This window comes from Chrysemys picta, chromosome 8 (genome assembly GCF_011386835.1).
Source record: "Chrysemys picta bellii isolate R12L10 chromosome 8, ASM1138683v2, whole genome shotgun sequence".
NCBI lineage: Eukaryota > Metazoa > Chordata > Testudines > Emydidae > Chrysemys > Chrysemys picta.
The window spans coordinates 52961292-52977544 of record NC_088798.1 but is presented as its reverse complement, the minus strand read 5'-3'; the positions used below and the strand labels follow the sequence as shown (position 1 = coordinate 52977544).

General features: G+C 42.5%; 1 protein-coding gene across 3 annotated transcripts in view; it reads left to right on the top strand.

The window, feature by feature from the left end:
* HMCN1 (hemicentin 1) overlaps positions 1 to 16253 on the top strand; it is a 335176-nt gene that overhangs the window by 104151 nt on the left and 214772 nt on the right. For all 3 annotated transcript variants that reach the window (XM_065554460.1, XM_065554461.1, XM_065554459.1), the window contains exons 7-9: positions 12375 to 12495; positions 13077 to 13340; positions 15565 to 15709. In XM_065554460.1, coding sequence (XP_065410532.1) covers positions 12375 to 12495; positions 13077 to 13340; positions 15565 to 15709 — 530 coding nt within the window. The remainder of the gene's footprint in view (positions 1 to 12374; positions 12496 to 13076; positions 13341 to 15564; positions 15710 to 16253) is intronic.

Genomic DNA, 16253 nt, shown 5'->3' with positions numbered 1-16253 from the left:
TAAAATAAAAAAGGACAAAGCCAGAATTGTTATAATGGATGGTATGGATCACTTGATGATTACCTGTTCTGTTCATTCCCTCTGAAGCACCTGGTATTGGCCACTGTCAGAAGACAGGATACTGGGCTAGATGGACCTTTGTTCTGACCTAGTATTGTCATAAGAGTCCTGATCTGGCTCAGACAAACTTGGTTTCCTTACCTGATACAGCTGGCCACTTACTCACCAATCACTCTCCAGGCCACTCCTCATCTCTTTTCCCAGGAAGGTGGGAAGATCCTTCACCCCAATCTTAGAGTTCTTTGGCCCAAAGCATGGCTGGTTGATGGTTCACAGGATTAGAGATTATCTGTTCAGAGGAAGTAAAAAGAGTGCTATTACAGAGCAGAAAACAATCTACACACTGCACTTAAAAATGGACAAGATTTGCCTGCTGTTGTGACCTCAAACACATTCCACCAACAGCCTGATAGTTATCAGATATATTTGACTACATTCTTGAACTAAAAAACTCAGGACTGTCTCTGAGTTCCATTAGAGTTCACCTGTCAGCCATCACAGCTTTCCATTCATGGATCAGTGCTCACATTGCATTCCTGTCAATACGCAGCCCAAGCTGCGATCCAACGATCCAACCAGCAGATCAAATTTGATGATGAATTTTGGTCATGTGCCACCTGAGGCACGTAGCATATATGCTAAGAAGAAGATTCTCCAATAAAAGGTTATTCCGTATTCCCCAACCCAATGACAATGAGGTTCCTCAGACAGGACTTGGACATCTCTTTCCACCAGTCAAATGTCCCACTCTGGATTGGGATATCAATCTGGTTCTTAAACATCTTACAAGATCTCCATTTGAACCGATGACTCCCTGCTCACTTCTCCATTTGTCGATGAAGACAGCATTTCTGATAGCTATCGTGAGAGCTGAAGAAGTTGGAGAAATAGAGGTTCTTATGGCATACTCTCCTTTCACAAGATTTTTTCAAAGACAAGGTCACATTATGCTCACACCCCAAGTTTTTACAAAAGATATCTTCCAAGTTCCATATTAACCAACCCGTCCACCTCCCAATCTTCCACCCTACACCTCACCTAGACAAAGAGGAGGCATTGTTACACACACTTCATATCAGAAGAGCTATGACCTTCTATCTTGACTTGACTAAACTTTTCAGAAAGACCAAATTATTTGTTTCAATTGCAGACAGATCTCTAAATAGACTTTCCAAGTGGATATCTGACTGCATTAGCTGTTGCTACCAATCTTGTAATCTCTAAGCACCCTCAGATATACAAACTCACTTATGAGATTTATTTCCATTTCTACAGCCTTTCTCAAAAATGTTCCCATCATTGAACTATGTAGAGCTGTGATGTGGACCTCTATACGTATCTTTGCTGAGCACTATGCAATAACTCACGGCTCAGCTTTTGATGCTGCGTTGAGCTCAGCTATACTTTCTTTAATACTGGACTCTACTCCAAAGCCTGCTCCTCCTTAAAGAGAGCTGCTTGGAAGTCACCTAAAGGGGACCACCTGTAGGGACACTACTCAAAGAAGAAGAAATGGTTACTCACCATTGTGCAGTAACTGTTATTCTTTGAGATATGTGTCCCAATGGGTGCTCCACTACTTGCCCTTCTTCCTCTCTACTTCAGAGTTCTCTGCTATGGAGTTTTGTGGTAGAGAATGAACCAAGGCTGGTTCTCCTACACAGCGCTATCTAACAGCACAGAGCATGAGATTGAGTAACGCATGCACAGGCTGAATGGATCACCGATCAAAGGTGCAGTGGGCACAAGCGCACTGAGAGTGGAGCACCCACAGGAACATGCATCTTGAAGAACCATAGTTACTGCACAGGGTGAGTAACCATTTCTTTACACCTGGTAACTACTGTAAGGCCTGGTCTATGCATAAAGTTGCACTGCTTAAACTAAAGGCATGAATTTAGTAATTAAAACAGTGCATCTTCAGTGTGTAGACAAGCCTAAGTGTGTATGTGTAGATTAGAACAAGTGATTGAGGTTATGTTGGGGTTAGCATGTTAGCTAACTCTGACGTATCAACTACCTTCACTTACTATATACTCAGATTAGCACATTAATTCATTTGTCCTGAACCAGCTAAATCAAGGTAAAAGGTGTTATCCAAAACTCAGGAACTGGTAGTATTGGGGACTTTAACTACCCAGACACTGGAAAAAGTAATGCAGCAAAACACAAAATGTCTCCAGTAAGTTCTTGAAATGTGTTGTGGATAACTTCTTATTTCAGAAGATGGAGGAGCTAACCAGGGGGACAGCCATTTTAGACTTTATTTTGACTGACTGCGAGAAATATTGACAAATTTTGTTAGTGCTTGTATACAAATGCTAGATATCTAAATACTAAGATGGGTGACCTGCGTGCCTGGTATTAAATGAAGATATTGATATAATAGGCATCACAGAAACTTGATGAAACAATAATAATCAATGGGACATGGTAAAACCAGGGTACAAAATATATAGGAATAACAGAGTAGGTCACACTAGAGGAGGAGTGGCACTATACATGAAAGAAAGCATAGAATCAAATATAGTAAAAATCCTTAAAAGAATCAAATTGTACCATAAAATCTCCATGGATAGAAATTCCATGCTTGAACAAAATACCACTGACCACCTGTCCAAGATAGTGACAGTGATTGTGAAATGCCAAGGGACATTAGAGAGACTACAAAAACAGAAAACTGAATAATAATGGGTGATTTCAACTAAGCCCCTATTGACTGAGTATATGTCAACTCAGGACAGGATGCAGAGACAAAATATCTAGACACCATTAATGACTGTTATTGGAGCAGCTAGTCATGGAACCTACGAGGGGATAGGCAATTCTTGATCTAGTTCTAAGTGGAGCACAAGATGTGGTCCCAGAAAAGAATATAGTTCAACTGCTCACTAATGGCAACCATAATATAATTAAATTTAATATACTTGTATGGGGGAAATACCAAAGTAGCATTTAACCACAGTAGCATTTCACTTCAGAAAGGGGACCTACACAAAAATGAGGAAGCTAGTTTAAACAGATATTAAAAGGAACAGTCACAAGGATGGAGTGCCTGCAAACTGCATGCAAACTATTAAAAGGCCGCAATAGAGGAGGGATAGCTCAGTGGTTTGAGTATTGGCCTGCTAAACCCAGGGTTGTGAGCTCAATCCTTGAGGGGACCACTTAGGGATCTGGGGTATTTGGTCCTGCTAGTGAAGGCAGGGGGCTGGACTCAATGACCTTTCAAGGTCTTTTCTAGTTCTATGAGATAGATATATCTCCAAATAAAATAAAAGTGTACTCCAAATTAAAGAAATGTAAGAGGACCAAAAAATGTTACCATGGCTAAACAGAATAAAAGAGGCAATTAGAGGCAAAAAATTGGAAATCAAATCCTAATGAGGAAAATCAAAAGGAGCATAAACTCTATCAAGTCAAATGTAAAAGTATAATTTGAAGAGCAACTAGCAAAAGACACAAAAACTAACAGGCGATTATTTTTTGAAGTACATCAGAAGCAGGAAGCCTGTCAATCAATCAATCAATCAGTGGGACACTTGTACAATCAAGTATCAAAGGGGTAGCCTTCCAACAAAGACCAAAGATGAAGTCAGTGCTTCAAACTGTACTTTAAAGGTACTGTTTCCGCAGGTTGGCTTGGAAATAACTTGTAATCTTTATTTACTAGCTCCATAATAGAAGCTGTGGTAGGTGATTGCATCTAATTACTCCTTAAGGTCTTGCTGGCAAGGAGTTACAGGCCATTAACACAATTACAGACCTGTTAAGATAAAAAGGCTTGTCAGCAAGGCATAGAAGGAGGCAATCCCATTGAGAAGAGTCAGCAATGAGATACCCTTAAGCACTGTTTTGTTTTCCTACAAGGCAGGAATTGTGAATCAAAAAGGCCTTGCAGTTTTTCTGTTGGAGGTTGTAGCAGAAGCTTCCCTGCTGATTTAGGTTAAATGGCTGTTCATACAAGGCAGAAGAAGAAAAAAGGAGTCAATAGAAAAGCTTGTAATTATTGTGAACAAGAGAGTTCTTAAATGGCCATTATAATTACCCATTTACAGCCTCCAAGCCAAATCCGGCTGTTTAGATGGAATGTAATGATAAAGCAGGCCAGAATAAATCCCATTTAATGAACACATCCTTTGAAATCTACTTTTAATGCAACTGTAGTAACCTGTAATGCAACTGTAGTAACCTGTAAATAACTATATGTAAATAGAATCTTACAATTAGCACACCCCCTCCCCCATCTCCTAGCTATGATGGTTTGAATTTCCTCAGCTTGCATGGAACAAATTACATAAAAATCAAAAAACTGTCTGATACCACATTTCTTAATTTAATAAAAAAAAACCTCTTTATTCTTCACCTACATATATTTTGAATTATTTTTTTGTTTTGTTTTTTGTTTGTAATAATGTTCCTGGAATGTTCCAAGTCTTGCAAATGTTTGTGCGATGAATACGTGTTTGCACAAAATTTCACATAGCAAATGCTTATGCAGCTGTCTTTGCATCTTTTTGATTTCCTTCCTTCTATTTATAAAACATTCAGCCAGCCAATCAAGGAGCAAAAACGACAATTTGTGACTTTATGCAATACAAATAGGCAAAAAAAATAGTTTGAAAACAATCCAACAGCTTTAAATTTGTTCCTCGACGTTTGCACAACACCTAGCACGATGGGGCGTAGATCCTGATTAGGGCCTCCAGGCTAGGGTTACCATACATCCGGATTTTCCCGGATATGTCCAGGTTTTTGTTCTTTAAATCCCCGTCCGGGAGGAAATTCCAAAAAGCTGGGCATGTCCAGGAAAATAGGGAGGGGTTGTGGGGCTTGGATCTGGGCTGGAGCTGCTGGGGCCGGAGCCGGTGACGCTGGGGCCGGCGGTGCTCGGCTGCCGGCCTGCGCCGCTCTGCCAGGGCCGGGCCGGAGCCACTCAGCTGGAACCGGGGCCCGAGCCGAGCTGGGCCGGAGCCGCTGGGACCGGGGCTGGTGGTGCTCGGCCGGGGCCGGGCCAGAGCCGCTCGGCCAGAACCGTCGCTCAAGCCGAGCCGGGCCGGAGCCGCTGGGACCGGGGTTGGGCCGGGGTTGGGGGTGCTCGGCCGGCGCCGCTTGCCCAGGGCCGGGCCGGAGCCACTCGGCCGGAACCGGGGTCTGAGCCGAGCCGCTGGGACCGGGGCTGGGGGGTGCTCAGCCGCCAGCCGGCACCGCTCGGCCGGAGCTGGGCTGGAGCCACTCGGCTGGAACCGGGGCCTGAGCCGAGCCGGGCCGGAGCCACTGGGACCAGGGTTGGGGGTGCCCGGGGCCCAAGCAGAGCTAGCGTTGCTGGGGCCGGAGCCGCTGGGGCCGGGGCAGGCCGGAGTCGCTCGGCTGGAACCGGGACCAGCGCCCCAGGGCCAGAGCCGCTCGGCCGGGGGGGCCGGACTAGGCCGCGCCTCCTCGCGCCCCCCACCACCACCGCCCCAGCCCTAGCCCCAGCCCTAGCCCCAGCCCAAGCCCCAGCCCCAGCCCCAGCTTACCTGCTGCCTGCCTGTTTCAGGCTTCCCGCGAACATTTGATTCGTGGGAAGCAGGGGAGGGGGAGGAGCAGGGGGCAGAGCGTTCAAGGGAAGGGGCGGAGTTGGGACAGAGACTTTGGGGAATGGGCGGAGTTGGGGTGGGGCAGGGAAGGGGCGGAGTTGGGGCCGGACTGGGGGCGGGGAAAGGGTGGAGTTGGGGTGGGGGCGGGGCCCCGTGGAGTGTCCTCTTTTTGTGTTTTTAAAATATGGTAACCCTACTCCAGGCTGTACTACAATAAAAAGGTTATTACTAAAAATAACAGTATTTTAAAACCATTTTTAGTAATAAACAATGTCACTAATACTCAAGTCTCTGGATAATTTACTAACAGAAATATTCGTCACATGTATTATTTGTTATGAATAGTCCACCCAGTTCTGATCCTTGGCCTGTTTTGCTTGCCTTAAGATTTTACAGCATCTGAAGAAGTCAGGGAAAGCTTTGCAACATTTTTAATTGTGCTATAAATGTCTTATACAGATGTCGTATAAAACTATGAAAAGAAAACTTTGTTACTCCATTTGTCCAATGAACATTTAGCAGGCAATTAACTCTTGATAACAGGAGTTATTTGGTATTGTGTTTAATATTACTTTGTATCCTTTAATATTGTTAACAGCTGGTTTATATTAAAAAGACTTTACATAGTGATTTTCTGAGGTGAAAGGCTAACTAATAGAAATAAATAGTGGTCGTTCCAGTAAGACAGACACCAATTTGTCATAATGCCTAGATGGCTGATTGTCCAGGCAGCCAGTTATGAAAAACAACTGCTTCATCTAAAAATAATCATGAGCAGAGTTTTCACTAGATCTAAGAAATTATACGTTTATGACTAGATAAAATAATTCCTCTCAATCTGTACACCCAATGGAATGAGGAAAGTTAATAGAGAATTTACTTTGTAGGTAAAAATATACAAATCAGGCTGCATTCTCTATGCATGAAGTTTAGAGAAGACTCTGGCCATTCTTATGTTAATTACTTGCCTGCCTGCCAGACAAACTGCTGAATTGCACTTAAAAATCCTGTTTTCATTGATTGGCATGTCTCAACTGAGGATGGAGATGAAACCTGCCGTCCTCTCTGTTTGCCTAGTTATAATCACTGGAGGGCAGATTTGCCTGCTAGGTTTGCTGAATTCCTCTTCTTGGCTCTGTTCAGCAAATTGCTGTCCATATTACACTTTTGGAAAAGTTTATGTAACTAACTAATATATCAGAGGGATAGCCGTGTTAGTCTGGATCTGTAAAAAGCAACAGAGGGTCCTGTGGCATCTTTAAGCCTAACAGATGTATTGGAGCATTCGAAGTGGGCATTCACCCACGAAAGCTTATGCTCCAATACATCTGTTAGTCTTAAAGGTGCCACAGGACCCTCTGTTGCTTTTATCTAATATATGACTACACAAAACTGGGAGAACTATATTTTCTTGATTTAAATGCCAGATTGTCTTTGCCAATTCACTTTAAGTAGAACTTTCTAGCATGAATGATTTTCTTAAGGAGGTACCATCCATGTGGCATTAAAATAAAAAAATCCCTTCACACACACATCAAAACAATGTTTTAACTCTTTGATTTATCTCTCGTTTTTGGGCTGATCCTGCCCTCCTTGCTTCTAAACTCCTATTGACTTCAGTGAGAGTTTTGTTTGATTAAGGATTGCTGGTTCAGCCTTTAAAGCTCTTACCAGCTCACTTGCAGAGTGACTGGGGCTTTCTGTGAGTGAACATCATTATTTCTAAAATAAACAAATTGAATAGAACAGATGGGAAGTTTAAGGAGTCTGAAATTTTCTTTGCAGAAGTACAAGTATGAAGCATATTTGCCATGCTCAGAGCTTCTACAATCATTTACTGTATGTTTGCAATGTTGTTGTAGCTGAGCTGGTCCTAGGATATTAGAGAGCAAGGTATGATTCATAGATTCATAGATTCAAGGGCTGGAAGGGACCTCGAGAGGTCATCGAGTCCAGTCCCCTGCCCTCATGGTAGGATCAGATACTGTCTAGACCATCCCTGATAGACATTTATCTAACCTACTCTTAAATATTTCCAGAGATGGAGATTCCACAACCTCCCTAGGCAATTTATTCCAGTGTTTAACCACCCTGACACTTAGGATGATTAATTTTTTCCTAATGTCCAGCCTAAACCTCCCTTGCTGCAGTTTAAGCCCATTGCTTCTTGTTCTATCCTTAGAGGCTAAGATGAACAAGTTTTCTCCCTCCTCCTTATGACACCCTTTTAGATACCTGAAAACTGCTATCATGTCCCCTCTCAGTCTTCTCTTTTCCAAACTAAACAAACCCAATTCTTTCAGCCTTCCTTTAAGTCCTTTAATCATTCTTGTTGCTCTTTCAGACCTTTAATCATTCTTGTTGCTTTTCTCTGTACCCTCTCCAATTTCTCCACATCTTTCTTGAAATGCAGTGCCCAGAACTGGACACAATACTCCAGTTGAGGCCTAACCAGCGCAGAGTAGAGCGGAAGAAAGACTTCTCGTGTCTTGCTCACAACACACCTGTTAATGCATCCCAGAATCACGTTTGCTTTTTTTGCAACAGCATCACACTGTTGACTCATATTTAGCTTGTGGTCCACTATAACCCCTAGATCTCTTTCTGCTGTACTCCTTCCTAGACAATCTCTTCCCATTCTGTATGTGTGAAACTGATTGTTCCTTCCTAAGTGGAGCACTTTGCATTTGTCTTTATTAAACTTCATCCTGTTTACCTCAGACCATTTCTCCAACTTGTCCAGATCATTTTGAATTATGACCCTATCCTCCAAAGCAGTTGCAATCCCTCCCAGTTTGGTATCATCTGCAAACTTAATAAGCGTACTTTCTATGCCAATATCTAAGTCGTTGATGAAGATATTGAACAGAGCCGTACCCAAAACAGACCCCTACAGAACCCCACTTGTTATACCTTTCCAGCAGGATTGGGAACCATTAATAACTACTCTCTGAGTATGGTTATCCAGCCAGTTATGCACTCACCTTGTAGTAGCCCCATCTAAGTTGTATTTGCCTAGTTTATAGATAAGAATATCATGCGAGACTGTATCAAATGCCTTACTAAAGTCTAGGTATACCACATCCACCGCTTCTCCCTTATCCACAAGACTCGGTATCCTATCAAAGAAAGCTATCAGATTGGTTTGACATGATTTGTTCTTTACAAATCCATGCTGGCTATTCCCTATCATCTTACCACCTTCCAAGTGTTTGCAGATGATTTCCTTAATTACTTGCTCCATTATCTTCCCTGGCACAGAAGTTAAACTAACTGGTCTGTAGTTTCCTGGGTTGTTTTTATTTCCCTTTTTATAGATGGGCACTATAGTTGCCCTTTTCCAGTCTTCTGGAATCTCTCCTGTCTCCCATGATTTTCCAAAGATAATAGCTAGAGGCTCAGATACCTCCTCTATTAGCTCCTTGAGTATTCTAGGATGCATTTCATCAGGCCCTGGTGACTTGCAGGCATCTAATTTTTCTAAGTGATTTTTAACTTGCTCTTTTTAAATTTTATCTTCCAAACCTACCCCCTTCCCTTTAGCATTCACTATGTTAGGCATTCCTTCAGACTTCTCGGTGAAGACCGAAACAAAGACGTCATTGAGCATCTCTGCCATTTCTAAGTTTCCTATTACTTTTTCTCCCTCCTCACTGAGCAGTGGGCCTACCCTGTCCTTGGTCTTCCTCTTGCTTCTAATGTATTGATAAAAAGTCCTCTTGTTTCCCTTTATTCCTGTAGCTAGTTTGAGCTCATTTGGTGCCTTTGCCTTTCTAATCTTGCCCCTGCATTCCTGTGTTGTTTGCCTATATTCATCCTTTGTAATTTGTCCTAGTTTCCATTTTTTATATGACTCCTTTTTACTTTTTAGATCATGCAAGATCTCATGGTTAAGCCACGCTGGTCTTTTGCCACATTTTCTATCTTTCCTACCCAGCGGAATAGCTTGCTTTTGGGCCCTTAATAGTGTCCCTTTGAAATACTGCCAACTCTCCTCAGTTGTTTTTCCCCTCAGTCTTGATTCTCACGGGACCTTACTTATCAGCTATCTGAGCTTACTAAAATCTGCCTTTCTGAAATCCATTTTCTCTACTTTGCTGTACTCCCTTCAACCCTTCCTTAGAATTGTGAACTCTATGATTTCATGATGACTTTCACACAAGCTGCCTTCCACTTTCAAATTCTCTTTGAGTTCCTCCCTATTTGTTAAAATAAAATCTAGAACAGCTTCCCCCCTAGTAGCTTTTTCACCCTTCTGAAATAAAAAGTTGTCTGCAATGGAGTCCAAAAACTTACTGGATAGTCTGTGCCCCCCTGTGTTATTTTCCCAACATATATCTGGATAGTTGAAGTCCCCATCACCACCAAATCTTGGGCTTTGGAAGATTTTGTTAGTTGTTCAAAAAAAAGCCTCATCCACCTCTTCCACCTGGTTAGGTGGCCTGTAGTAGACTCCTAGCATGACATCTCCCTTGTTTTTTACCCCTTTTAGCCTAACCCAGAGACTCTCAACACTTCTGTCTCCTATGTCCATCTCCACCTCAGTCCAAGTGTGTACATTATTAATATATAAGGCAACACCTCCTCCCTTTTTTCCATTTATCCTTCCTGAGCAAGCTGTACCCATCCATACCAACATTCCAATCATGTGTATTATCCCACCAAGTTTCGGGTGATGCCAACAATGTCATAGTTATATTTATTTATTAGCACTTCCAGTTCTTCCGGCTTATTACCCATACTTCTCGCATTTGTATATAGGCATCTAAGATACTGATTTAATCTTGTCTCCCAGTTTTGCCCTGACCCTCCTTTCTCTCTGCCATTATAGCCCACGCTCCCTCCTATTTCCAACCCATCTCTCAGGTCTCCATGTTCTCCACTTACCTGTGGGCTTTGCTCACCTGTCCCCGTTGAACCTAGTTTAAAGCCCTCCGCACTAGGTTAGCCAGTCTGTGTCCAAATAGGGTCTTTCCCTTCCTCGACAGGTGAACACCATCTCTGCCTAGCAGTCCTTCCTGGAATAGCATTCCATGGTCAAGGAAGCCAAAGCCTTCCTGGCAACACCATCTTCGCAGCCAGGCATTCACCTCCACGATGCACCTGTCTCTTTCCCAGCCCCTACCTTTGACAGGAAGGATCGAAGAGAATACCACCTGCACGCCAAACGCCTTCACCCGTACCCCCAGAGCCCTGTAGTCACTCTTGATCTGCTCACTGTCACACCTCGCAGTATCATTTGTGCACAAATGGATGAGTAGCATGGGGTATTAGTCAGAGGGCTGGATAATCCTCGACAATGCCTCCGTAACGTCTTGGATATGGGCCCCCGGCAGGCAGCATACCTCCCGAGATGAAATGTCAGGGCGACAGATGGGTGCCTCTGTCCCCCTCAGCAGAGAGTGAGCCAGGGACGGCTCCAGGCACCAGCGCAGCAAGCAGGTGCTTGGAGCGGCCAAGGGGAAGGGGCGGCACGTCTGGCTCTTCGGCGGCGGGTCCGAAGAAGAAAGCGGCACGGTGGAGCTGCTGACAAAGTGCCACCGATCGTGATCGCAGCTCTCCCCCCCCCCCCCCCCCCCACCGCTTTGGGTGGCAAAAACCCTGGAGCCGGCCCTGGTGACAGCAGACCTCCCAGCCTTAGGGGTATGAGGCTTCTCCTCCTCTGCTGTAGGGGGTGATTCCTTCTCTCCTGTATCAAGAAGAACATAATGGTTTCCTATTACCACGGCGGGAGGGTTTGGAGCAGGGGTGGAGCACTGCCTGCTGCCAAAAGTAACCAGCTGCCAGTGTCCACCCTGAGCCATCTCCTCCTCCACCAGTGGTGTGTCAGCAGTCCTGTGTACTAGGACAGCTACCTCAGCTGTCTCCACGTGGACACTGTCCAGGAATTGGTCGTGGATTTGGATGCTCCTCAACCTAGCCACCTCCTCCTGTAGCTCTCCCACCTGCTGCTAGAGAGATTCCACCAGCAGGCACCTTTCACATTGGATGGTCCCCCCAGCCTGGATATCAGTAAGTGGGAATTGCAAGTTACAGTCCCTGCAAAACCACACCAGGATCTGGGTAGAAGCATCCATGCTCAGGTGCTCTGTCTGGCTACAGGCGCAGGTGGAGGAGACAGAAGCAGTGCTGGAACAGGTGTTGTGGGTCTTCCTAACCATCGTAGGCCTCCCTCTGTCAAACTCCCTCTCAAACTCCCCTGTCTGCAGCCCCCTGTCCGCTTCATCTGCTTCACTGCTAAAGCTTGAGTGACGTTTGTTTAAAAAGAGCGCTTATTGTCTAATGGAAATACAAGGGTAAATATATTTTCTTGATACAGGAAGTAAACCCATGAATTATGGGAAATTATTTACACTAATCTTTTGCTATCTTTTGTTGGGTTTTTTTGCTTTACAAAATTACCCGTATACTTTATAACTCTCTAATCTTGATTGCTTTGCTCATACACGTCCCCCCATTGCAGTCATGCAACCATGTCGAGCAATGTTTGGCCTCATATGGATGCCCATCATAGTATGTCCTTGAGGCATATCACTTTCATTCAGTCTCTCTTTTCACAAGCACTAAATTCAGAAGGGTCCGTTATCTAGAACAAAGGCTTTTAAATGGTTCATTTTGTTTATAACATCTGATATCTTCTTACTTAAAGTCTAGTGAGCTCAATGGACGCTACAAAGGACTGCAAAGTTTGAAGTGCAAATTGCTCCAACAGTGTTTCAATTCAATATTTTTCAGACGTCCAGCAGTGGAAGGCACTCTGTTCGTATAACAGGTCTCAGTACTATTGATTTTCGAGCTGGTTTTTCTAGAAAGCCAACACTAGACTTCAAAAAAGCATCCAGCAGACCAGTGCAAGGTCAGTTTGTGCTCCATTTCTACTGTATTTAATTGTTTGGGGAGGCAACATGCTCAGACCGTAGGGAAGAAATATATACTTTGTTGTTCTCTATAATTAGCCTCTGCTGAAACTCGGACCATCATTGACAGGTTCCGAAGGGAGCCATGCCCTGTCCTTAATTCCATTCATGATGCCATTACCTGTTATGCCCCATGATACTATGCTACGCTTGTGTATTAGAGTGTTTATGTCCCGTAAATCCCAATGTTTTTATTTCTGGTATGGCTCAGAGTTACAACTTCCCTTCTTTTACTTTTAGAGACTGTAAAATGTTTCAATTTGGGCCCTTGGGGTGTGTGTGTGGGGGGGGTTAATGAGGCTTTATAAGCACCTGCTGGAAATTAGTAATTGAATCCTAAATAAAGCACATCGTGTTATCAATGCTAACACACTGTTTTGTGTTTCTTAACAGCTGGTAGAGAGTGCTTTAAACTGAATTGTGTGCATTTACTGGGGGGGCTGGAGACACACATCTACCAGAATTTAATCTTTTCTTATATTTTATTAACACTTACAACAATATATTTCTGTTTTCATAGGAATACCTACCTATGTGCTATTGAATACAACAGGAATCTCTCTTCCAGCTAGAGTGGACCGTCTAGAACTTCTGAGTATCACAGGGGAGCTCCTTAAGACGATGCCTGTGAAATACTATCCTGATCGAAAACCCTATGGAATATGGAATATTACTGACTTCATTCCACCAAATGAAGCCTTTTTTGTTAAAATAATGGGGTATGACAAGAATGATTATCTCTTCCAGAGAGTGTCAAGTGTTTCATTTTCTAGTATTGTTCCTGGTAAGATTTATTTTATTTTATTTTATTTTATTTTACTTCAGTGAACATTTATTATGCCTGAATTAATGGAATGGATGACTTATGTTTTTTTTTCTACTTGCCCATATAATGAGGAAAACTTCTCTTACCCCATTGCCTACAAAACTTGCAACTTGATACAATGCACTCTGAACATCTTGGAGGCATCTACTAAGGAGAATTTTAGTTCGAAATTGAATTTCGTGTACAATAATCTAACAAGTGTTGAAAATACAGCTTGCCTTGTCTACACTGAAATTTTAACATGAATTTTCCCAGAGGGAAGACAAGGTCATGGAGAGAAAACATTTGGATAATAAAGGAAGATACTGTATGTACAGTAGTGTGGGGAAAAAATTGTGTTCTACTTTCACATGTAAGAGCTTGCCAAACTATTCAAGAACTGCCAATTTTTAAAGAAACATTTTTCTACACTTAATATTTAAGTGACTTAATTTCATTAAAATTTTCTCATTATAGAAATAGGTATGAGAGGGAAGTAAGAGATAAACCCACACTACTAGCAGTTGTTGCTATAGAGCCAGAATTAGCAAGGAAAGGATATTCAGGGCCTGATCTTGAAAAAGTGCTGCAAACCACCTGATAGATGCTTGGGCCTCTCAGATCCCATTCAAACCAATAGATGCCAAGGACCCTCAGTAGCTGCTCAGCATGCTTAAGGATCAGGCCCTTATTGAGCTTGTCTTCTCTAGAGTTTTTAATCTAGAGTTAATTGTTAGGTAGTTAACACATTTGCAAAGGCTAGTAAAAACTGTAATGTAGTCATACCCGGAAGTGTGCTAGGAATAAATGTGTGTTCTTAAAATGAAGACAAGGCAAGTTTGAGTTTTAATTGGTGTTAGCTAACTGAGGGACTGACTGACTAGGGGGGAGCTTATGGTTTCATCTTGACCAGCTAAGGCTATAACTACACTGTAAAAAGGTGTGTGTGTGTGTTTTATGTTGAGTTAGCTATCTACTACTCCTTTGATTAGCTACATCAAAGTAAAAACTACAGTGCTTTGTCTTCACTAGGATTTTACACTGAGATTGCTAACTCGATGTAAAAACACACCTTTTTTACTATGAAGATATAGCCTAACAAGTGTTGAAACTACAACTTGCCATGTCTACACTGAAATTTCATCATGAAGTAAACAGGAGTTAAGAACACACTCTTTCCCAGAGTGAAGACAAGGCCACGGAGAGGAAAAAAAAAAGCATAATAAAGGAAGATATTGTACATTCAGTAGTGTGAAAAATAATTGTAGTGGTACTTTCACTTCTAAGAACTTTCCGAAGTATTCAAGAGCTGCCATTTTCCAGACAGACATTTTTCCATACTTCCTGGGTTTTTTACTTAATTTCTTTTCTATTTTTTGGGTAAAAATTTGTCTCGTTTTATTTTGTCACTCTTGAGATTCTGTGCTGAATTGCTGCTCCCTGGGTCCTAGGTTTGACTAGGATTTAAAGGTCCAATGTTAGATCTTGTTACCTAGATAAACTATCTTGATCTAAGTAATGTCTTCTAATGCTCTAGTCAACGCAAAGCAAATATTACTTTAGCATACGCTAATCCGACAGAGTTTAACTTGGTTCCCATTGAAATCTGTGGGAGTATTACCACTTCAGTAGAAGCAGAGACTGACCACTTCTGAAGATTCCAATTTAACTCCACCAGCTTAACACATACTAAAGTACAGCTTGCCTTGTCTTGATCAGAGGTTTAGAAGTTTGGTTAGGCTGTGCTAGCTAACATGATCTAATATAACACCTTTAAATCTTAGCTTCACCTTGGCCTTGTTTAGGCTAAGGGCATTTCTACATTAGAAACGCTACTGCGGCACAGCTGCAGTGCTAAAGTACAGACCTTAACTACAGTGACAGAAGGGGTTCTTCCATCACTGTAGTAAATTCACCTCTCCAAGAGGTGGAAGCTAGGTTGATGAAAGAATTCCTCTATTGACTTAGCGGTGTCTACACCAGGGCTAGGTTGGCTTGAGTATGTTGCACAGGACATGACATTTTTCACTGCCCTGAGCAATGTACTTAAGCCAGCCTGACTTTCTAGTATAGACCAGCCCTTAGTGTCTTGATAAATCTGGACTTTAAGGAAAAGATTATTAGCATGTGTATTAATCACAATGAATGGAGTGTAGGTGAGTAGCTGCTAATAACTTGTTTATGAATATTTTGCTTTCTGTAGATGCTCCGAAAGTTATAATGCCCAAGAAAACTCCAGGATACTACCTGCAGCCAGGGTATATATCTTGCCATGTGGAAAGTCTTATACCTTTTACTCAGCGTTTCAGCAGAAATGGAATAAAACTGGGAATGGATCAGTTCTTCAGGTAAGCAACCATTCCCTAACATAATTTTGGGCATTTAAAAAAATCAAAATTAAACTTCAGAGCAGCTTTTGTAGCTTTAATCTGGGTGATTGTATTGTACTTTGTTCATAATGGTGAATGCCCATTTAAGGTGGGATTTTCCAAAGTACTCAGCACTGGCCTAACTCTGCTCCACTGAAGTCAGACCTATGTAAGACCGATATATGACAAATCTTACATAGTAACCATGTTAATGATTTTTTTGGATCAGTTGTGAGAATTTAAGCAAATAACAAAGAATAACAAGCAAATAACTGCATGAGGAAATTAAGATTGTATATTGTTGTGGGTTTGTGGTGTGTGAGGGGATGGGGGGGGAACACATTTTCTGTTTGTAGGCAGAGAGATCACATGGTTCCAGCAGAAATCTATGTGCTTTGCTTTATTATGCTCCAAGGGCTTTATCATTCTCTTCTTTGGGAACGCTTCCACGGAATACATCACAAGGGTCTCTGGACTCCGTCTACACCACCACCATGCAGACACCAAGGGAATAATAGTCTCT